At 36.4% G+C, this 24263-nt stretch overlaps 2 protein-coding genes across 6 annotated transcripts in view; one reads left to right on the top strand and one right to left on the bottom strand.

The window, feature by feature from the left end:
* PURG (purine rich element binding protein G) overlaps positions 1–23224 on the bottom strand; it is a 39006-nt gene extending 15782 nt beyond the window's left edge. Inside the window, exons 1-3 of one of the 3 annotated variants that reach the window (XM_049631653.1) lie at positions 23128–23224; positions 21954–22823; positions 19709–19710 (exon numbers count right to left, since the gene is read on the bottom strand). In XM_049631653.1, the coding sequence (XP_049487610.1) occupies positions 19709–19710; positions 21954–22817 (866 nt within the window). In that variant the 5' untranslated portion in view covers positions 22818–22823; positions 23128–23224. Of the gene's footprint in view, positions 1–14696; positions 22824–23127 lie in introns of those variants that run through there. The other 2 variants (XM_049631652.1, XM_049631651.1) reach the window with 2 other exon arrangements.
* A 326-nt stretch (positions 23225–23550) lies between these two features.
* The window catches only part of WRN (WRN RecQ like helicase), a 153962-nt gene continuing 153249 nt past the window's right edge, over positions 23551–24263 (top strand). For all 3 annotated transcript variants that reach the window (XM_049631648.1, XM_049631645.1, XM_049631647.1), the window contains exon 1: positions 23551–23978. The gene's annotated coding sequence lies outside the window, so the exon portion shown is untranslated. The remainder of the gene's footprint in view (positions 23979–24263) is intronic.

The following is a 24263-nucleotide window of genomic DNA, read 5'->3' as shown; positions in this document are numbered from 1 at the left end:
GATACTTCAGTGCTCTAGAATCTATTGTTAACAACTATAATCACCGCAGGGACACCAAACAATAACAACAAAACAAAACTATAATCACCAGATAATGATGTAAATGAAGAATATGTAGGTTCCTGAGTTAATTTCATATAAACTTAGAATATCCTTTTCAAACTATTATGGGGTCATTTATCTTTGCTCCTAAGAGTTTATGAAAAAAATTCTCTAGTTGCTTTTTAATTGTTTACTGAACTGTGAAAAAGAAGTATTTTTATTTCTTAAATTCTGTAAATTACACTTTTTGAAGGCTACACTGCAATCAGTGCAGATGCCATGACAAGATTTGTGATGACAAGACAGCTAGGGATCTGTATTCTAGTCATTAGGATCAAGTTCTGGAAGGTTCACTAAGGTGGGAGCTCAGGAAATAGATTAAAAAATAGTGATGGTCAAAAGAGGAAAAAAGGCTGAATCTAGGCAAATGACTTGTGTATATTGATTACCAAAATATGATTTGATATGCCTTCTGCCAGGGCCAAAACTCAGAATACTGAGTGCAGAATTGAGCCTAAAGATGTGATGAAAACAGAAAAATGTGTAGAATGCATTTCAAAAAAATTTTTAAATTAGTTATAAAAGCATCTAGTTCTGTTGGTGGGAATGCAAACTGGGCAGCCACTCTGGAAAACAGTATGGAGTTTCCTCAGGAAACTAAAAACAGAACTACCCTACGATCCAGCAATTGCACTACTGGGTATTTACCCAAAGGATACAAAAATACTGATTCAAAAGGACACATGCACCTCGATGTTTATAGCAGCATTATCAACAAGAGCCAAACTATGGAGAGAACCCAAATGTCCATCAACTGATGAATGGTAAAGAAGATGTGGTATATATATACAATGGAATATTACTCAGCCATCAAAAGAATGAGATCTTGCCATTTGCAATGATGTGGATGGAGCAAGAATGTATTATGATAAGTGAAATAAGTCAGTCAGAGAAAGACAAATACCATATGATTCCACTCACATGTGGAATTTAACAAACAAAACAGATGAACATATGGGAAGGGGGAAAAAGAGAAGAAAGGGAAACAAACCACAAGAGACTCTTAATGGTAGAGAATAAACTATGAGTTGACAGAGAGTAGGAGATGGGCTAGATGGGTGATGGGTACTAAGGAGGGCACTTGTTGTGATGAGCACTGGGTGTCATATGTAAGTGATGAATCACTGAATTCTACTCCTGAAACCAATATTTCAGGAGTATGTTAACTAACTAAAATTTAAATTAAAAAAAAATGTGCCTAATTCACAGAACCAGAACAAATAATTCTGAAATTTGCATGGAACCCCAAAAGACTCTGAATAGCCAAAGTAATCTTGAGAAACAAGAACAAAGCTGGAGGTATTACAATCCTAGATTTCAAGATATACTACAGAGCTATAGTAATCAAAACAGGATGTTAGTGGCACAAAAACAGACAAACAAAACAGAAAACTCAGAAATAAACCTGTGGTCAATCGTCAATTAATCTATGACAAAGGAAACAGAATATACAATGAGGAAAAGACAGTCTCTTCAATAAATAGTGTTGGGAAAACTGGACAGATACATACATAGGAATGAAACTGGACCACGTTTTCACACCATATACAAAATAAACTCAAAATGAATTACAGATTTAAATACAAGACCTGAAATCGTAAAACTTCTAGAAGAAAACATGCAATAAGCTCTTTGACATTTGTCTAAGCAATATTTTTTTGGATATGTCTTCTTAGGCAAGGGCAACAAAAGCAAAGACAAATAATTTGAGCTACATCAAACTAAAAAAACTTTTGCACAGTGAAGGAAACCACCAACAAAATGAAAAGGCCTACTACTGAATGGGAGAAGATACTTGCAAATTATGTATCTGTTAAGGGGTTGACAACTAAAACATAAAGAACTCACACAACTCAATAACAACAACACAAAAGAAACAATCTGATTAAAAGATGGGTGAGGACCTGAACAGACATTTTTCCAAACAAGACATACAGATGACCAACATACACACGAAAAGATGCTCAACATCACTAATGATCAGGGAAATGCAAATCAAAATCACAATGAGATCTCACCTCACACCTGTCAGAATGGCCATTATCAAAAAGACAAGAAGTAACAAGTATTGATGAGGACATGGAGAAAAGGCAACTCTTGTGCACAGTGGTGGGAATATAAATTGGTGCAACCCCTATGGAAAACTATATGGAGGTACCTCAAAAAATTAAAAATAGAAATACCACATGATCCAGCAATTCTACATCAGGATATTTATCTGAAGAAAACAAAAACATTTAAAAAGATATGTTTCTCTTATATTCACTGCAGCATTATTTACAGTAGCCAAGGTATGGAAGCAACCTAAGTGTTCATCGATAGATAAATGGACAAAGAAGATGTGATATGTATATAATGGAATATTACTCAGCCATAAAATAGAATGAAATATTGCCATTTGTGATAACATGGATGGACCTGGAGGGTATTATGCTAAATGAAATATGTCACAGAAAGACAAATACCATATGATTTCACTTATATGTGGAATCTAAAAAACAAATGAACAAACAAAACAGAAACAGACATATAGATACAGAGAATAAACTGGTGGTTGCCAGAGGGTAAGGCGGAAGGCAGATGGGCGAAACAGGTGAAGGGAATTAACTTCCAGTTATAAAATAAATACATTTTGGGGATGTGATGTACAGCAGAGGGGATATAGTCAGTAGTATTGTAATAACTTTGTATTGTGACAGATGGTAACTAGACCTACTGTAGTGATCATTTTGTAATGTATAAAAATACTGAATTACTCTCTTGTACCCTTGAAACCAATGTAATATTGTATGTCAATTATAATAAAAAACTATTTAAATTATCTGTAAAAACATGTGCTTAATTTTACCAAATTGTGATTTCAAGTTTACCATTTAAAATTTCTATAATGTTTCTTAAGAAGGTTGCGGTGAGAAGTGGGCTCCTTATAAACCTCAGAATTTTATTAGATTGCTAAGTGACATAGTAAATCATTTAAACCTGCCAGGTCCTGTTTTCTTCATCTGTTAACTGAGGTTAGAGATAATGAACAAAACAATCTAAATCAGTATTCTCATCAGGATGAAATGAGATACAATATGTGAAGGATCTTTGAAAAATATGTGAAATTATATGCAAATTATTGTAATTGAAATTCCATATTGTTTTTACATTTAATTTAATTAGAAATTCCAGTTATGGAAAAACTTTGAGGACGAATGAATCTTTTGTATCAGTAGCTAATTGAATTTATCCATTAGTGACTCTTCTTTGCAATGTATCTACTGAAAATGATCATAGTTTCTGATTCACCAACACAGTAACAGTAGAATCAGGCTCATTTCACTTGGCTAAGATATTGGTGAGATTTGTAGCTGGGAACACTGATGGGTTTTTGTAAATCCAGACATATGGAGAGAAAAGGAGTTTGTGAAGATATTGTATGTGCAAAGAGAGTGAAATAAAATTAAAGTGAGGTTAAATACTAAAGCCTAGAGCAGGGAGGGCAAATATAGGATATGATGTTTACTACTTCTTGTCTTCCTCCACCTCTCCCCACCTCAGTCCCCCATGCACACACAGAAACCACAGCAGTCTTTTATGATGAACCTGCATGGGGCTTTACATTCATCTCCAACCTAGAATTTAGGAAATCATTACCTTGAATACAGTAGTCACATGAGATGAAACACAATCATTATTTTCATCCTTGGACATCAAAAGAGATTTGGAATGGATAAGACAAAATTATTATTTAAAACAGTGCTATTCTCTAAATCTGCATCAGTGAAATATATTTTGAGCATTATAACAGGATGTAGATAATTAAATCATATTTAAAGGATAAATTGTTAAAGGGAAAATAATATTTGGCATTTTATAATGCTTCAAACACACTTCTCATACACACCAACACACTGCTTAGCACATGGCAGATAATCAGATGAATATCCGTTGAATGAAAAATATGAAAGTTCAATTGGCTTCCAAAAGCTGCTCTGAATCAAACAATTTTGGACATGGCACACTTAAAGCTAATAGCAGTGGCATATTTTTCTTTTGTAAATTCTTGGATCTTTAGCCCCTAGCATAGCGCCTGGAACAAGGTAGCCACTCAACATCCATGAGTGAAAAGAACAGGATCATTTATCTATTGAACAAGGGAAAGAATATTTCTGAAGTAAAATTTAGGAGGTGCAGGAAACAAAAGGTCCCATATTCTACTGTATCTTAACCTGTGAGTCAGTCCTTGACATAGTATTTATCAGGTTTTAAAGTTATTGCTTTCATTCATACTTGTTGCCATTTTGATTTGTCTGTGAAGTACTGTGATCTTGAAGCAAGGAGATTTCAAAGGCAAAGCGGGAACAGGATCAGTGGTGATTAAGTGAAGAGAGATGATTTAAGCAATCAGCACAGTGCTAGGTATGGAGGGGAAAAGAAAAGAGGAAGAAACAGTCTCTGGTCTTAAACTTAATAAAAAAGGGGGATTGGGCAAATCAGACAGAGGAACAGTGCACTGAAATACTTCACTGAAGCAACCATATCTAAATATGAAGGATGCCAAGGAGGAATGGATGGTCAATAAATGCCAGATGAAACAAAGATGATGCGGAGAAAAATACACCAAAGAAAGAAATTGAAGATAACTGTAATCGGAGTTTTTATGACTGCAGGGATATCGAAATTGAAAGGTTCTTAGGAATCATCTGTTATGAGCCAATCCCCACAAGTGAGGAGTAAACAAGCTGGGGCCCACAGAGGTTAAATGCCTCCCCCTGGGCCAGCTACAAGGCCCAGAGTCAGGGCTTCTAACACAGAGCCCTAACCTCTATACCACACTGCTGCACCACGGGAGGGAAAAGGTGAGACCTTAGGATTCTTAAAATTCCATGAATGCTTGAAATAATAGTCTGAGTAATACGAATAAATTGGGGGAGGGGGACTTTATTAATTATAGCACAGATGTAGTGAGTAATTTGGCAATGACATTCATTTTATAGTCATTTTGTGACAGAAGTTTTAAAACTAATAATTTAGAATTAAATTATTGAAAATCTAATGTAGGAATCAAATTCTGGGTTTAACTAAGATTGATTTTTTTCCATATAAACTATAAAAAATTTCCATCAAATAAAATATAGATGTTACATAGTATAATCTGAAGACAGCAGCAGATCACTTTAACAGAAGGTACTGCTTGAATCCCAGCTTGATACGTCATTAAATGTAATATTTGGGTCTTTTAAAAAAATAAGTCAAACAGTAAATGGTGATTAACAAACCAAATTGCACATAATAAGTTAATGACCTGAAGGATTCCTTAAATAGGAGCAGAGTTTAATAATGCTTGGAGAACAATAATGCAACTTAGCTTCAGTTATTATAAATCCAATAGGCATTCTTTATTCGAAGTAAATTTAATATTATAATTGATAAAGTATGTAAATAATTGTCAAAAAATGCTCAGGACTTGGGGAATTTTCAGGCTGAAGGTTTTACTATATTAGATACAGAGTCTTACTGACAAAACATTAGTGCCTAGCTTATGTTAGAGATGTTAGAGGAGAGGCTAAGTTCTAGGTTGTTGGCAGTGTGTGCCTTTGAGAATTGCGTGGCATGAAACGAATTTCTGTGATATTGGGGTGGTCATGGTGAGCAACGAAGAAAGATCTTAAATAGTGATGGGGCACTGGAAAGGAAAAAGAGTAATTGCTTACTATGTTACTGAACCAGATGCATTACAACTCTTTCACTAAATATTTTCAACTCAAAAATTTTTCCTCGTATTGAGAAAACATTTCTAAAAAAAAAAAAAAAACAGAAACGAAAACATTTCTAATTTTATAGTGGAGATCAAGGAAATAATGAGATTCAATTTTAAAGAATTTTCTTTGAAGTAAATATCATCAGTATGTTGCAATAGATCATTAAAGAAATATCTGGGTGTACAAAAATTATGAAATTATTTAAAATTGCTGTAAATAAATACCATTTGTCTGAAAAAATCATATACACTCATATTATGAATTGTTAAATTCATAAAACGAAGAACGATTCGGTTATCATTATCCAAGAATCACTATCAACTGGTTTTTGTGTTAGTTCCAAGATAATTTAGGCCAAGAACAGGCACATTTTTTTCCATGTTAGAATCCAGCATAATACTCATAATTATAGTATTTCTGTTTATTTAGATGGAGATTGCTTATAGGATTTAAAACTTTATTCATTTCTTTAGAAAATTTTAATAACAGAGGAAGAAGAATTTTAAAAAACTTAAAAAATAAGAATTTTAAGAATGTTTCTTGGGTTTGGGTTTTTCTTATTGCCAATGATTCCTGAACTAGCATTTGAAACATCCATTTGCAGAAATGCATTTTTATATATGCCTATTTCTCCCAGATTGTATTTTTAATGAAGCTGCTTAGAGGTAAAGTTTCATATTGTACTCAGCAAAGATTTTGAAAGCATTTGGTGAACATTAATTCTGCCAAATTCCAGAAAAATTTCTAATCAACTTCATAAGTAATGAGAAAATCCTAGAATGTACATAGGAAAAATCTACAGAAATTCCATGATTTAATTTCCTTGGTAATTCTAACCGCACACCTTCAACAAACAAACAAACAAACAAATATACAAAAACTGTCCCTCTGGAATCCCCTAGGTCTCATGAGCAATAAAGGTTACTCTTCCTTGTAACTCAGAGGAAAGTTTCCAGGACCAAATATACTTCATTTGCAGCCACCCAAAGATTCTAAGGATTGCTTAATAAATGTAAGCACAATTGCTTTGCAATTGTAAACCTTTTTACATGTGAGAATTATAACAACACAGGATATATGTATCATACCTGGAGAGCTAAGTAGCAATAATCAATAGCCATAAACCAATCCACTATGGATGGGCGAAGGTTTAAGCAAATATCTTGCTTATTTAAAAAAAGAGAAAAAAGTACACCGGTGGTTGCCAGGGGATGGGGTGGAGGAATTAGACAGTTTTTCAATGGGCTTAGAGTTCAGTTTTGCAAGACAAAAAAGTTCTGGACATTGGTGGTACAACAAGGTGAATGTACTTAACACTAATGAACTGCATATTAGAAATGGTTAAGATGGTAAATTTTATGTTATGTGCTTTTTAAGCCACAATAAAAAAAAAAATTGAACTAGACCAGAAAAGTGAGGTATTCAGACTGATTAAGGATATTTTTTTTTGTACTCCTAATAAATTGTAAGTTTATATTTAAAAAAGAAAATTGGGAAAGGTCATTTTTGAGACTTAGAGGGTCATCTTGTGAACAGGTGAAAGACAAATCACCTATGTACTTAACGCAGGCTGGAAAGACAGAATATTTTGGTTTTGACATCTGGGGAATATGTAACTGGTGGTTACATGTCAAGTAGTTTGAATTTGAACATTGGAGGTGGGGGAGAAAGTAGCATTCCCAGCGATCATTGTCCAGAAAGCTAGACAATATGATAGTATGACATCTTAAATATTTGGGTTTATGTATTTAGCCTCTCTGTGTTTAAAGTGGGCCCTAGATATTAGTTGTTAATAGGATAACCAAAAAATCGTTTTGGCTGACAGTATTAAAACCTAAACAATTCCAGCTGGAAAGATGATGTGGAAGAAAGAATACAAGTCTAAGGCCATGACAAAGAATGGCCCCCACACCATTCAGAAAGAGCAAGATTAAAAAGCCAATTTCTGAACCCCACTCTGGACCAACCAAATCATAATCTCTGGGGGCAGGGACCAGAACCTACATTTTAAATATGCTGTGTACACTGGGGCGCCTGGGTGGCTCACTTGGTTGAGCTTCCGACTTTGGCTCAGGTCATGATCTCACAGTCGGTGAGTTTGAGCCCTGCATCAGGCTCTGTACTGACAGCTCAGAGCCTGGAGCCTGCTTCAGATTCTGGGTCTCCCTCTCTCTCTGACCCTCCCCTGTTCATGCTCTGTTTCTGTCTGTCTCAAAAATAAACAAACATTAAAAAAAATTTTAAATATGCTATGTACACGAATGTTTGAGAATGCCCAGACTAAATTTTAAAGGGTGAAACTTCTGTCATTTTAATGGCAGTTAGAACTCATTGGAGGCAAATACAGAGTTTAATGTTTAAGGATATTCTTGATGACACCATCATGGCCATGATTCTTTGAGCTCCTGAGAGGTACATCGGAGAGTCTCTCCTGTTTTAAAGGAGAGATTATTGGATTAAACTATCTTTGAAATATTAGAAGAGATATTCTTGAGTGAGTCAAATGGTAGTCTGTGCTGCAAGAACCAGCTGTCTGGCTAAGCTTTTTAGAGCTATAACGAGAACTTTTATAGCTCTAAAGCAAGGATAACAAATAGCAAATATTTGGCATGAAGGCTGTTCTCTCTTTCCCTATAGATGCAGATTTCAAATTCTCAACATAGCACTTTAGGGCAGCCAATCAATTGTAGTAACAAACAAGATGAAACCAATTTGCCAGGACTTCTCTGGGGGCATGGAGAGGGTGGAGGGGGGAGATTGGGCTCTCTTTAAAATTTTACACACACACACACACACACACACACACACACACACACACACTCACGCACGCGCGCGTGCATGCACAGACACGTGCAATATTCGTGCAGAGTAAAATTTACTTAGCTGAATATTTAGATATGTGTTAATAGCTTATAGACTTGATGTAATACATTTTGATTTACTCAGATCTCTCTAAAAGATATTATTATTTGTCCACTGAAATTTGGAAATGTTACAGTGTCATGAGAAAGCATAAGATGCCTGGAAGGAGTGACAAGAAAAAATGGACCCTGCAAGTGAGAATCGAGTTTCATATTGATTCATGCCAGATCCCTGAATTTAGATATTATTGCCACAGCTAACCTTTTGCCCTATACAAAGCCTTGAAAATCTCCAGGAGAAAATCACATATATTATTTGCAGCAATAATCAACTTACTTAGACTCTTGTTCTTTAATACAGAAAACTTAAGAGGAAATAGAGAATTTTGTTGTTTCTTTTGATCTTAAATTAGAAGTGCAAGAAAAAATAGAGAATGGAAATATTTTATTGCTTCAATCTTTAAAGAGAATTTAATCTAGACTTTTATGAAGAAAAACCTCATAATATGCAATAATTTGGTTATCCAATTTACTGTACCATTACTTATGTCTTCCCAAATAAACCTGTGACAGGTACTTTTGAAATAGCCACATAAGTACCAAGTACATTCCTTCATATGGCTGTTTCTGGGAAAAAAAAAAGACTAAAAGTGAAAAGTTTCTTATGAAAATCATAAAAGCTAGACTTAATTTTGAGGGGCAAATCTCATGAAAGCTATCTTAACTAATTCATTTAATTAGTACAGCTCATGAAAATTTGAAAAAGTCTTTTATGTTGTTTTGCAATAACAAGGGGTAGGAGGAAGTCATTTTTTTTCTTAACATGTTTTCAGAATAATACTAGAAAAATTGAAATCACGCTTCTTTATCCAATGTGATAAAATAGAAGACCTGAAAACAAAAGTTCCAAGTATTCCCAAGAAATTCTCTCAGAGTTGAAAAGAATCTTCAGGGTAATAACAATCCATTTTTTTTCTTGATTTATTAATTCCCTTTATGCATCCTAAACTAAGTGCATGTCTATTCTCTGCCTTAAATAATTTCAGCAACAGGGAAGGAACACTACTTCTTAAACTTGGCCCTCATGTCGAGCTGAAATTTCCTATAAATCTATTCTGTCTGAAGCTGACTCAAATAATAAGACATAAATTTTTTAACCTAAAATTTAAATTGTAGCTATAATACAACAGGACACAGAATTTTAAAAATACATTATACAGCCTATAATAATCCTTTTGACTTGGTGACTATCTCTGTTATGTTCATCTTTTTCACAATTAGGAATTCATTCATTGTTCTGGAGTACTAATCGTCGAAGGGGTAGTAGTTGGAAACAGAAGTTAATGAACTTGCAGAACTGCCAAATGTCTACATATGAATGATTTGGTATTTCTGATAAAGCATGATCCATTAGAATGACAGCTAGTAAGGTTATATCGTAGATATTAATTATATAGACTTATATAAAATATTGTTTTATTAATTTTGATCAATACATTAATTAAAGAATGTCCACAGGTTAGCAAGTACAATATAAATTATTTTTAAGTATGCTGGTTATGTTTTCAAATATGCTCAATGAGCATCCAGAAGTTTCTCTAAATTTAAATCAATGGGTACCACTAAAAGTACCATAAATACATTACAGTATATATCTATAGTTCCTCTATCCTACACACATAGATAAGACATAGGAAGATGATGAAAATATATGCATTTAAAAGAAATTAGTATATTTCTTATCGGTTATATATCTTAAGAGACAATTGCATTTTAACCTTTAGCCTTTATTTTCTGTTTACTTACTTGGCTTATTTTACTAATTATGAACCATTTGAGCTACATGATACATGTCACAAAATGTAAAATTGAGGGACTAAAACTAAGGTCCCTTCAAGTCCTAATGTTTAATATTTCCTAACAGATGTATTAGTAACTGTTGAGTATAGAAATTATTTACTTTCCATTACTAAGATTTATATACCAGTTATTTGATAAATTAAAAACATGTTTCAGTCTCCATAAATTGGAATGCTAGGCTTTTCATATAAGAATTCCTAATTATTAGTTCCTATCAGAGTTATCTCAAGATAGTTGTCAAAAAATCAGAAGAAAAGTTATTAAATGTCATGAAAGGATAAAGAGAGAAGAAAATGATTTTTACTCAAAGTCTAGTCAATTGATAAAAAATATTATTTTAGATTTGTACATTTCTCAAGGCTGAATGAGTAGCACTGAGACTTCTTTTTAGCAAGATCTTACAGTTGTTATGACCACATTTCTCCTTCCCTGTCTTTTGCAGCTAAGGTAAGATCACATCAACCTGCAGCTATGGTTCTTAAAATGTGGTCCCCACGGCAGCAGCATCAGCTTACCTGGGAATGTGTCAGAAATGCAAATGTTTGGTCCCCTCCTCACCACACCAGGCCAACAGAACTCAACCCAGGAAGCGGGGCCAGCAATCTGTTTTAACAAGCCCTCTGGTTGATTCTCAATCAAACCAAAATTTGAAAACCACTGGCCTGGAGTAACAGAGGAAAATATGTGTCTGTAAATAGGGTCAGTTCAGTTTACTCTGCTGGAGATATGGAAAAGAAGGGGAGACTTGGTAACGAAATACGAAAATCAGTGGAGTGATATAGGAAGAGTAAGTTGGTAAAAAGAGTTTCAAAAAACAATTCAATTTCAAAAAAACTTTTCACTGATATTGACACGACTTGTTTCCAGATCAATTCAACATGACCAGTTGATTTCGGGTCATGAAAATGAAATAGTAGATCCACAGTAAATAGTAATTTGTCTTCTCTCTGCACTTAAGGGTTAAATTGGAATCATCCATCTATATTGTCATCTGATCTCTTTCCAAAATTGACATTTATTTAAAACGGTTGAGACTAGAGGTTCAATCCATAAAGATCATATAAGTTGTATTTAATAGCACTGAACTTTAACAAACTAGATGAACACTTATATAAGTAGTGTCTCTTGGTGGTACTAGCCCCATATATGGGGATTAGTTTGGGATAAAATAATTCCTAGTAATCTGAGGCAGATTTACCAGTAATACATGGGGGTAGACTGTGCTATATTAGTCAGGGGGTTAGATTTTGGAGTAAGTCCTAAAGATAGTTCGGCCTAATTGAATGAACACAGTCTTTGGCTTGGTGTCAATTTGGGTTCAAATACATTAGTTCTGAAATACTGAACCAGTTTTGAAAATCTCCGGAAAATCATATTAAAATGGTGATGATAAAAAAAATGGTGACAATAGGGTTGTTATAAGTAGAATAGTTACAGGGGTTCAGCAATGTTTAATATATGGTAGGTATTCAATAAGTAATAGTTGTTAATACTAATAAGATTGCCTCTTTCTTTTGTTACCACCTTGTCTTTAAAAATGGTCATGGTGCAATTTTCCTAGAGGCTACATTCGTTTCTGAAATTACTTGTCAATCGTGCTAGTCAAAGTATTTCCTGAAGATACAGTGTATACTGAAAAGTTGGAATAACTGACTTTTCAGTCCGTATCTTCCCAAGTGAAATGTTTCTATTCATACTAAATTCCTGTACAGAAATACGGTAACAGTATTGATATTAGTTAAGTAGCAGTCCTTTCTGAGTCTATAGATCTATTTCATAGGGCAATTTTTTCGGTCTTTATTGTGTTTCAGTTGTCATCTAAACAAATAAATAGGATGGAGAGGAGCTGTGGTGGTATTGGGAGAAATTAGTGTTCTTACTATGACAGGGGGGTAAAAGAAGGGAGGACATTTTAAAATTCTATTTTTCATATGATTATAGCATGGTTTAACCTTTAAGGAGAACAGCAATAGATAAAATTCCATAATAAATTCACCTGAACTTTCAAATTATTTTGTTCTATTGAAATTCTAGACTGTCAACCATTGGTATAAACCACATTGCTAGTCTGAAACACCTAGAAATAAAATACAGCAGTTTCTGAAGCAAATTAGCAAATGATAAGGAATTTTTTTATATCTAGGTGTCTTGTACATACATATCCTTATCCTTATTCCTAAATTATCTTAAAAAATTTTTTTAACGTTTATTTTTGAGAGTGAGAGCGAGAGAGAGCACAAGCAGGGAAGGTGCAGACGGGGTGTGTGTGTGTGTGTGGGGGGGCGGGGGGGACACACAGAATCTGAAACAGGCTCCAGGCTCTGAGCTGTCAGCACAGAGCCCAATGTGGGGCTCGAACTCACAAACTGTGAACTCATGACCTGAGCCAAAGTCGGACGCTTAACTGAGCCACCCAGGCATCCCCTAAATTATTATCTTAATGGTTCTGTTGTTTTATTTTATGGGTAGTTTTGGCATTTATGTATTATCTTTTGGTATCGTTGCTCAGAATGTTTGAATGGGAAGCTAGGGACAATTTCTACAAAACGGCAAGGGCAAATAACTGCCAACTAAACCGTTCTCTCATATCCCACTTAGCTTTCAAACAGCATTGAAGAAGAAACAGCGAAGAACCTAAAATGTACCTGCTATATTGAGAAGAGGGAGGAGAAAAAAAATTTCTAACAACAGGCAATCCACTCTCAACAGAATTTGTTGCGAACTGACCAACAAGATTGCTATTGCAAAGCACCACCAGGCTTAAAGGCTGCTTTATCATATGGACCATTTCTGCAATGGAATTTTATGTGCACAGAGATTTTTGAAATTAATGAAATACACATGTGTATACACACTTCAAAATACACTTTGGTAACTCTTAAGCACGGTCTCTGATAAACAAATGGGCACCAGAAGGAGAGGTCTAGGGAGAAAGGTGTCACTCTTTTCCATTTGATCTATTGACAGTGGTGGCACTGTATACTGGAGGATTCGGGCGCCTAAGTAAAGCATCTGGGACAAAAACCCTTTATGTGTTCTTCTCTTCTCCTTCAATCACCAAGCTTGGTGGTTTCTCAAGGCTAAAAACAAAACAAACAGACTCATTATGATGTTTTATCTTTGCACACTCTAGTAGTTATGGGTCCTCTAAAGTAGAACCATATCGTTCACAGTTCAGTGCCCTTCCTGATTTCCTTTGTTAAACATCATTATTTGTAACGTGATACGTTCAGTAGACCAAGGAAATAGAGGTCAAAGGTAGTATTTGATTCTCAGGGGCCCCTGAAATGATAGCCGTGGTGTATTACTTAGCAACGTAATTTAAGGTTATTTCAGGTACAATGCCATTTCAGGGTGTGATGTTAATTTTTAAAATTCTTTTGTCATGTAGAATGTAAGAAATGATTACAGAAGGTGTAGAAACAAGTAATGCTTCCAAAGAATAAGACCTCATACAGATAATAAAAGTATTTCTATAAAAAAATTAAAGCATAGGATGATTGTACAGTTAGTGTAAACAGTTTGATCTTAAGAAGGGCCAGGAACAAAATTTCATTTTGTGTGGCTGAAGAGATACATACATGTGATAAAACTGCCACTTCTTCCTGTTCTTTTGGGTATAAGCACAGATTGCTGCATTATTTTGTTGTTTTTAATACAGATTGTCTTATACTTTCCAATTCTGGTATTCTGTTTTTTTCTTTCACACTCCATTGATACAGAATATTATTAGAAGTTTAGAGTAGGAGGGAACCTTAGCTTCTAGCACAATCTTGTTCATTTTTCATAAAAGGAAGCCATCCTACTGAAGTTAAATGGTTTACTGAGAGTCAGGCCTTACACTGGAAGAATTAGGTCTTATTAATCTTTCTCAAATGATCTTTTAAAGGTTAAATAAATAGGGATTTGGTCTTGAGAAGTCTTATTTCTTCCATTTTGTTATATTGATTTCTTTTGCTATAGGCAAACAAAATAGTAAACCACTACCTTTCTCTTCTCTCTTCCTTGTGTATTTGTTAGCTCTAGGCAACAGCCTCATCAAATCCACAACAAATAATAAATAAAATCTTGAAGAGTATGTATTATACTACTCCAAGAAAAATAAGACACTAAGGATTTCTGAATATAGGTATCTCACAAGAAATTCTGTCTTTAATCGGATCAAATAAACAGATTTATACCACCATTTTGATAAAGACTAAAGCCCACAAAAGCATTTTTTCCCCTAATCTTACACTTGGGAGCAAGTCTAACTTTTAACTACTATGAACATTTTTCTTAGGGATTACTTTTCCTTTTATTTACGCCTATTATTTCCTGGAAACCAATCAACACTTTGAATAGAATAACACAGAAACTATAAAGGGGGGAAATGAGAGGGCAGACAACTCCTATACAATCTTAGAAAAAAGTCAACAACAGAAAAGAAGAAAATGTATATTTCATTAATAAGTATTTCCTTTACATTCACATCACAAATTCACTTCACTGTAGCAGCACTAATTTCATTATGAATAAGTTTTTATTTACTGGTAGATGTCACTGGCCTTGGTAAGACATTTCTCACAAAGAATATTTGAAAGAAGGTAAAGTTTGGAAAACATAATTTACCTGAAAGCACCAACATGGGAAACTCCTTGATTAAGGATGAGAAATTCTTAATTTTTTAAGCAAAACTCGTTCCTGCAGGAGAATTTACCTTCTTTTTGACCCCACTCCTTAAATAAGAAGCAATACCTATAAACCATTTTAAGCTTGAACAAGTAAATACTGGAGAGTTTTACCAATGTTATAGATTCTGTAAAGGATGATGGGTTATTCATCATTAAAATAAACACTTCTTTATGCTTTAAAAATATATATTTAAGAGGGTCCTGTCTTCTAACAACTCTCTCATTTTACAAACAGGAAATTATGCCACCAATTATGGAGATATGTTTTTAATGTTTAAACCAGTGCTTGAATTTTTAAAACTTTTTAATATTTTCATAAAATTTACAGATATTAATCTATTAAAAGATTCCTCCTCAACCCGCATATTCTTTAAGGTATTTCTAATAGTACTAGATCTTTTCCTCTGGTTGATTTAATTTATAACTAGATAATATCCTTTAAGGTTCCAGCATGGGCCTTTCAATTTTTCAGATAATTTTTTCTTGGTGGTTATTAGAAAAATGACTTTAAACATACACGTTTGATATGAATGAGAAGAGAATTTGATTTTGATTTTGGGGGGGAGGGGTTTTAAAAACTATTAAAGCATTATGCTAACTTTATTTTCAAACAATTTACTGTTTAATACTCTTCCAGCAGAGAATGGAGATGGTTTAGTTGTACTTGTAACCTCATAGCCCCAAAGTTTTTACTCTCTCCCCAAATCATCATAGTACCCCTTCTGGCCCCAAAGACATCTGATGGACTCTGAGTCCTTCAATGGGGAATCCATGCCTTAAACAATCAGGACTAGTGTTACCCCTTTGTTTAGTACTGGATTTGACTAGGTTGCTAAATGCATTATTCATTAATAACCTCATCATAATAAAGATAAAAGCTCATGTTAACAAATCAAAAGATTTCAACAGTCATAGCACAACCTTTCATTGTAGTTCCATTACTTATTTGCTCTCATAATAGCAAGGTCTTTGGATAACAATAAGATATTAAAAGAATTAGTAAAACTTAAGTAATAATTTATTAAAGCTTTAAATATCAGTGTTTTTCATTAGAGAACATAGTTAACCTAACACTTGGTAAAATAGTTTAATATCCTGCCAGTCCTGAACTGTATTACTTTAGGAAAAAGACCAATAGTCTTTTGAGAGAAGGAACAGGGGAAGACAGGAAGGGCAAGGTGGTTAGGGATAGCGAAGGGAAATTAAATATTTATACACTTTAAATTAATATATACACATATTTGCATCTTAAGTTAATATTAATGGGATTCATTCAAAATTTCCTTGAGGTTCCCTTGGTGTAATAATATAATTCAAATTAAGTTTTATGTTAACTAGTACAAGTATGGTATCTAAGTAAAAGGGAAAAAAACTCATTTAAAATGACAGATCTAAAACTGATACTACCAGGACATATACACAGGACAGTGTATATATTTTCCTTTGTATGTTTATAAAGAATATATGTATAGACACATATGCTTGTATACTCAGAGTAACTCTAGAAGGATACGCAAGAAATCGGTAACACCGGTTACTTTTCACTGTCTACCTAACCATAGCGTTTAAATTTTGTACCATACATGTTTTCCCTATTCAAAAATATTGATTAAAAACTACCAAAATAAATTTAATTTTAAAAAACAAGTCAAATTAAGAAAAAAAAACCTTTTTTTTTTTTTTTACGTCATAGAAGAAAATATACTAATACACATATTGTTTTTCCAAGATCCACCTACATAAGTTTTGGTATCTTTACTTTGTGACAGTAAGCGTGACTTAAAAACTCAACTTTCACATGACCTTAAATTGGGAAAAACACATTTTCCCTGTACCTCATCGCTACAGCACTGTGGACTATGGTCTGTCTCAACAGCATACTAATATCCTTATTTTCTTCCTGTGATGGGTTAGCCATTAGCCACGTTACTTGTGAAATTCAAAAAATCTTTAAGGAAACTTCAGAAGGACTATAAGAATCTTACTTGGCAGTGATAAGTATTACACCTCTGTTATTCTGTTGGCATAGGGTCAATTTTAACTTCTCTTTGTGGTTTACTTTAGATTTTTATCCTGCCAAGGATGTTTGGTGTTTTAGTAAACACAGACTTCAAACTATGTGGTGACTAAGCAAAGCCCTTACATAAAGCTTGGAATAGGATTTTATAAATAGTTCCAATGAAAGACATTTTGAAATAAGCAGGGAAAAAAAATCTCACGTTTATAAAAATTATTTTCAGAACGCCACTTAAAAATTCAAATTAAGTCCTAATCACTTAGATATTAAAATAAACCATAAAACAAAATCTAAAGGAGTGATAGTACATACACCAGCTTTCAATGGTAGCTGCTTAGTAAAAATGAGTGTCTGAGGGTGTATTCCAATTTCATCCTCTTCAAATTGTGCAGCTCAGATAAATGTTTATTTTACTGAAAATATTTGCAAAATTACAATATAAATACATGAATATATTAAGATAGGATGATTATATATAATGTATTCTTATCCATATATATAAAATGAATGCAGTAAATATAGCATATTCTCGATGAATTGTTAGTACACAGTGTTTCTTAGTAAAGTACATACAACCTATTATTAAGCAACAATTATCTAGTTTTCAAATGTACATCTCAGGAAGTTTTTAGGATGAAAGGATACACTAAATCTCCCAATACCCTTTTTGGTTGGTGAAAGTTAGTTCTGCAAATTTTGAAATAATACTATATTGATTTTAGCAATGGTTCTGAGGCTCTTCGCATTTTCTTAATTTGAAACTTTATTTCTTTAGTCTGGGTGTTTTCTTAATGACACTGTATCAGCCAACCATGCCTTTAATTCTTACACAGTATCATGTACTGTCTTTTCATTAGTTGTTTTAACACACATCAACAATGAAACAGAATTACTAAAAAATTTTTTTTCTGCACAAATTCCCAAAATTAACTTTCAGGGTATTATGGGGAGTCTCAACTAGATATAGTCTCAACTGTAATACTAATCTGGGCTAGAAGTAGTTTTTTATTGATTTTAGTTCTTAAGAATACAAATATGAACTCTACTTTAAGTGTTCATTAAATGTATTGGGAGTTGTTTCAAAAGCATCTTCTACCCTTCTCCGTTACACTGATTTAATGGAAACTTATTATAGCAGTTCCAACACAAACATCTGCATGCAAGAGATCACCCTACAGATTCTAACTACATAGTTATTGAAACACATCCCACCTTTCAAGTGGCATAAATGTACATCTTCTATATACAAAAGGTAAAGTGCATTATTAAATTAGTGAACTGACAGATTGTCTGCCTGGACCATATAGCTTTCAAATAGACAAATGTGAAATTCTCCCATTAGAACCAATTATTTCAAGAGGTTCCAACTAGCTTTTCCACCCTGTCGTTTACTTTTTGGCCATGCTCTTTAGTGCAAATAAGCTTGTGTTTGACTCAAGTTTAAGGGACATGGCAGTTTGGGGTTTTAACAAGGAAAATTATAAAATGTGGCAGAACTTTTAATACTTTTATAATACATTGCATCTTTTGCATATTAAGCAACAGATTAGTGTTGCTTTCAATTGCTAGGAGCACACTGCCAACTATTATGAGGAACCCGTTTCCAAATTTCATACTATTAGCTTATATTATTACAGTTTTGAGTCTATACCACATTATGCTTGGGTTATGTGCAAACATCATCAGTGTTTTAGAATTATACAATGAACTAGTAATTTTGGTTACTAACTTGAATGTTCATTTTTTGACTTCTAACATCCAGTTGCCTTAAGAGTTTAATGTCTTCAAGGCAGGGATCCTATTATTTTGAAGAATACCATGTACACTTGCAGCTCCATTTATGTTACAAATGACAATAAATAAAATGTATATTGCACAGATAAAAATAGTAGCTTATTTTATAAGATACATGGCAATACATGTCTTAATACCAGAGTTTTGAACTGGATCTTATTTGATTATGGCTAATGGATAATTGGGAATTTTAAGTATCAAAAAATTGTAACATCATTTCATTTTTCAATGAATACATATAAAAAAGTGAAACAAAAGGACTGGCAGAAGGCTTAGTGATTCTAAAGTATATTCAATTGCCGGTATATATGCATCTACCAATCTATAGCTTTGAGATGGTAATAACTTTGAAGTATACATACAATGTAGAAGATTTGGCTACGTAACTAATTCTTTACTTAAACAACTAATGCAAAATTAATATTTATATACAATGAATTAAAGATATTTAAGTCTGACATGTATTGTGTATATGTATATATACACACGTATGTATGTATATAGACACACACTCTCAAATCTTATCAGACTAAAAACCAAGAAAGAAATCATTTAGACTTAATGGATATAAGTATTTTACGAGGGAAGGTTTTTAAGAGAGAGTATACAGTCATAGCAATAGTGATAGGAACACTCGAATACTGGAACATGCACAGCTCCAGTTTGCCAAAATCTGACAGGTTGATAATTATTAATAGGCACTATGATGGGCAGGAATAACAATCAGTAGTACAGTAATTCAAGTGCACATCACTCCTTCATATACCAAAAGCTACTTTTTATCAAGTCTACAATAGTTATTTTACAGTTAGGACTGTTTAAAGATCCTTGCTACTTTTAGAGTCTCAACACCCACCATGTGCTATTAACTCTAGTATTTCCAACTATCTTCCAACCTTCAGTTGTTCCATAGTAATCCAGATGGTCCACATTTATGATGAACTAATGAGATTCCTTCATACTACTTGGGGAAACGTGAAATACAATCTGAAAACCAATACCAGCATATATGTCTGGGTTACTGATTGCTTGTTTTTAAATAAGATAAGCCAGTAATATTATTTTCTTAACTCATAACGTTTTCTTAGTGACCTTACTTAAATGTACTTGGGGACAAACTTCTGAAGGAAAAAAATTATTAAAATTATTTTGAACTACTTATGGTATATAAAAGGAGAGCTACATTCTGATCTCAATCCATGCAGCCAGCTCTCATAAATGAGAGCTATATTTGGGGGTTGAAATCAGTGTCTGGCTCTTAAATATGATTATATGGACTTATTGTGTGGGAGGTGAATAAAGCCAAGATAAAAGACAATAGTTTCAATCAGAATAAAATGCAGCTCAACAGATAAAATTCTAGTCAGTTAATACAGGGTGGGTTGGTACACATATACAATATATCCACTTGTTTAAAAATTGCTTAGGTGTTGAAAAATTGCTGTGGCACTTCCTGGAAAGCAATTTTTAATACAGGTAACTGGGTGAGTCTTGTGTAAAGTAAACCTTTTTAAGTATCATAAAGAGCACCTTGGAAAATGCTTGAATTTTCCTTTCAAATATGTTCATAACCAATCTAAAATATTTTCCCAGGCTGAAAATTTATATTCTAAATGCTTTTTAGAAAAAGAGTTGTTTGTTTGTTTGTTTGTTTGTTTTTCTGGAATTAAAATACCTGTAAAAGCCAGGTTTATATTGGAAGTGTTGACACGGTTTTAAGGGTAGCAATTGCAAAAGTGCTACTAAAATGTATTATTACAGATGTATTTTTGTATCAGTGAACTGGTGCACCAACCCCTCTGAAATAGTGCTAAAGAAGAAGCATAAAATAGAACACCTTGAGTCCACGATATATTTTGGGGAAAAAAAAAAAAAAAACCACCTCTCACAACCTTCAAATTAGCATGAAAGGCTAAAACACCAAGATTTCCATAGCAAAGCCATAGGATGAAGCCTCCCACTCAACAGTGACATAAAAGTAATTCCTATAACTTCGGAAAGTCAATAAAAATATATGGTACAGTAAGTAGAGGTAAAGATAGGGTTATAACTAGTTTAGAACAACCAATTAAAACTCTCCCACGGCTTTGATATGGCAACTATAAACTCCAGGGTTACCACAAAATTTGAAATTATAGAATATTGTAGTAGTTGTAAGATTTGACTCTTTAATGGTATGGTTTAATACTGTTATCCAATGAACAACTGATATATTTCTACATGTACTTTTATAAATAAATATATTTGTATTATACTTGAGTCAATTTCTGTTTCTGTGGTAACTGCCCTACAGGTAAGCTTAGCAGCTTTTAAGGAAGTAGGGATGGAATACTTTTTTGGGGAACTTGTTAAATAGAAATTCACACTTCCATATTAAGTATATGTATCTTTCTCAGGATTATGTCATAGTGCAATGTAAATCTTAGTTATGGTATTTAGAAGGTCAGAATGTCACATTTTGTGCTGATTTGCATACTTCAATGGTCTGGAGCAGTTGAAGCAGCTAAACTATTTAGCTCTGGGAAGATCGGAATTCCCATAAGAATTATAATGTTCTACGTATAACATGAGAATCAGACTCCTTGAAGTATAAACTACCAGAGGTATTACTAATAACAAAGGGCCAAAAAAGAGGAAAAACTTCTTCAAATGATTATGGATCAGTACTTTTAGCCAATTTTATGATTTAAAATTTTGCCTGATGGAGTTCAAATTCACTCTAGTCGAGGCATTCTTGTTCTTCACCACTGGCCCTTCTGCCATCCATTCTCTTTTCTTTATGGCTGTTGCAAATTTTCCTCATCTCTTCTTCATACTTGATAAAATTCTCCCCAAACCTTGTCCAAGCTTTGAATGGAACAGTAATAGTATTACGGTAAGGTGGCCTCACCTCACTTACCTTCAGGAAAATTCCATATTTATTAGAGCCCACATCAAAGTAGAACCTTTTATTGTCCACTCTGAAAGAAGTCCCCTCTGGGAGTTCAAGTGGGTCATCATCTCCACCTCTTCGTTCTTCTATGTCCCCTTCGCCATAGTCTTCAATTAGCTGAACCAAGGCATCACGAAACTCGATCATTCCTTGTGCTGGGAGCACAATAGTCTGTTCTTGGCCCAAACTGTGACCAAAATAACCTATCATGCCAGTCCCCCGCATCATGGTTTGTCTAATTCTTAGGAAGCGACCCCGCTGATTTTCCTTTAGGTCTAGATAGTATTTCCTATTGTCCCTCTCTATGTAGTCTGTTTTGAGGACACTATGAGGGTGCTCTTCGGACCCTACAGAGACTGGTGGGGAGGGTGCCGAGTGTTTCTGTCTCCTCCTGGACGCTTGCTCTTTGCCGTGGCCATGCTCCTGTCGGTGGCCTTTCAGGCCCAGGTGGGCATAATGCTCGATGAAGTCCCCTAGACAGTCCTTCAGCTCCGCTGCCACAGACAGGGACAGAGTCAGTTTACTCTTTCTGATATTGTCCTGCCGGCCTCTCCCTATCCAGACTTCAGCTATCTTTAGGAACCGGCCCCGGGAGCTTTGCTTCACGTCTAGGTAAAACCTCTTTTTCTGGATGTCCACTCGTTTGGAGGCCAGCTCCTGGATTTCGGCTGCACCCCCAGCCTGATTAGGGGTGGCTGAGGCCGCGTAGTGGGGGTAGTGGGAGTGCTGGGCCTGGGGATAGAGTCTACTCTTGCTTAGGCCAGAGCCCCCTACATTCTTGCCGCCGCGGCCGCGGCCGCCGCCGCCTCCCCTTCGCCTGGCTCTTTCCATCTTCAGCTGCAAGTGACAAACAGACACACGGGGTGGGGTGGGGGAGGGGTGTTGAGAACAATCGCAGACGCCCCTCGGCCTGCGCTGCCCCCGCCTCCGCCCGGGACCCCCACACCGGGCCGCGGTGCACGGCGCCCGCCGCCGCAGCGCCCGGCTCCCGCCTCTGCCCGACCGTCGGCGGCGACAGGCGGCGTCTCCCGGCTCCGCACCGCGCACACATCATCCCTCCGCCGCCCCGGCCTCCCGCTCGCCGCCGGGCCGCCGGCCTCAGGCTCGGCAGCCCCGGGGTCCCCAGCCAGTAAACACTCACATCGACACTGCCATCACCGCCGCTACCGATGCCCTTCACGACCGCCGCCGCCGCCAGCTCTCGGCCCCTCTGCTGCAGCCGCCGCAGCCGCTGCCCCCCGCCAACTCCCCCGCCGCCGCCGCCGCCGCCGCTCGCACCGTCCCCCGCCGGAGCAGCCGGGCAGGGGCATCGCCTGCGGCGCCCGCCGCCGCCGCCGCCCCTCCTGCGGCCGCTGCGGGGGCCGCCGCCTCTCTTCGGGCACCGGCCCGATACCCGCCGGGAGGGGAGGGGGGGGTGGCGGCGGGGGGCGGGCCGTGGACCCCGCCTCCTCCAGCACAGCCCGCTGAAGGGAAGAGAAGGTCTCGCGCTCTTCCTCGGGGCGCGCCCTGACCGAAGCCCGGCTCGCGGAGATGGACTATGAGTGCGAGGTGACTGGACAGGTGTGAAGATGGTAATGAGGACGGAGGTGGCGAGACTGTTGTGACTTCTCCAGGTTCCTCCGGGATGCAGGACTCTGGCGGCCCACCGGCATCCGCACAGGGACTACATTTCCCGGAGGGCTCAGCGGTAGCGAGAGTCCTTGCGCATGCGCGCCGCCTGGCCCGCTGGGCTTGATGGGAGGGCTGCAGAGCACCACGAATGGAGGACGGGGGAGGGGCGGACCTCGGAGGGAGGGGTGGAGAAGATAGGTCTACCCCAGCTGATAAGGTGCCGTGGGCGCCGTGACGCCAAGGCGTGCGCTCTGCGGCGCGGGAATAAGGTCTGTTGAGTTGGTATCCGGCCTGGATGCCTGGCTTCCAGGCCCTGCTGTTGTGGCGCTTCACAATTCATCCAGCTGAAGGAGGAGACCCGTTGAACTGGCTCTTCTCAGGGTAACGTGACCTCCCTACCCCTGTTTCAGCCAGCTCCAGACCCTGGGGTATCATTCTAGCCTTCCCAGACATTGGGGGTGCGTGCTCAGTCCCGAAGAGCAGGCCACTGGGCAGTGTGTAGGAGGTGCGTTAAAACCCGCGACCTCGGGGCGCCTGGGTGGCTCAGTCGGTTAAGCGGCCGACTTCGGCTCAGGTCACGATCTCGCGGTCCGCGGGTTCGAGCCCCGCGTCGGGCTCTGGGCTGATGGCTCAGAGCCTGGAGCCTGCTTCCGATTCTGTGTTTCC

The sequence above is a fragment of the Panthera uncia genome, chromosome B1 (genome assembly GCF_023721935.1).
Source record: "Panthera uncia isolate 11264 chromosome B1, Puncia_PCG_1.0, whole genome shotgun sequence".
Lineage (NCBI taxonomy): Eukaryota > Metazoa > Chordata > Mammalia > Carnivora > Felidae > Panthera > Panthera uncia.
Note: the sequence above shows the minus strand (reverse complement) of the source record. Positions and strands in the feature narration are given on the sequence as shown.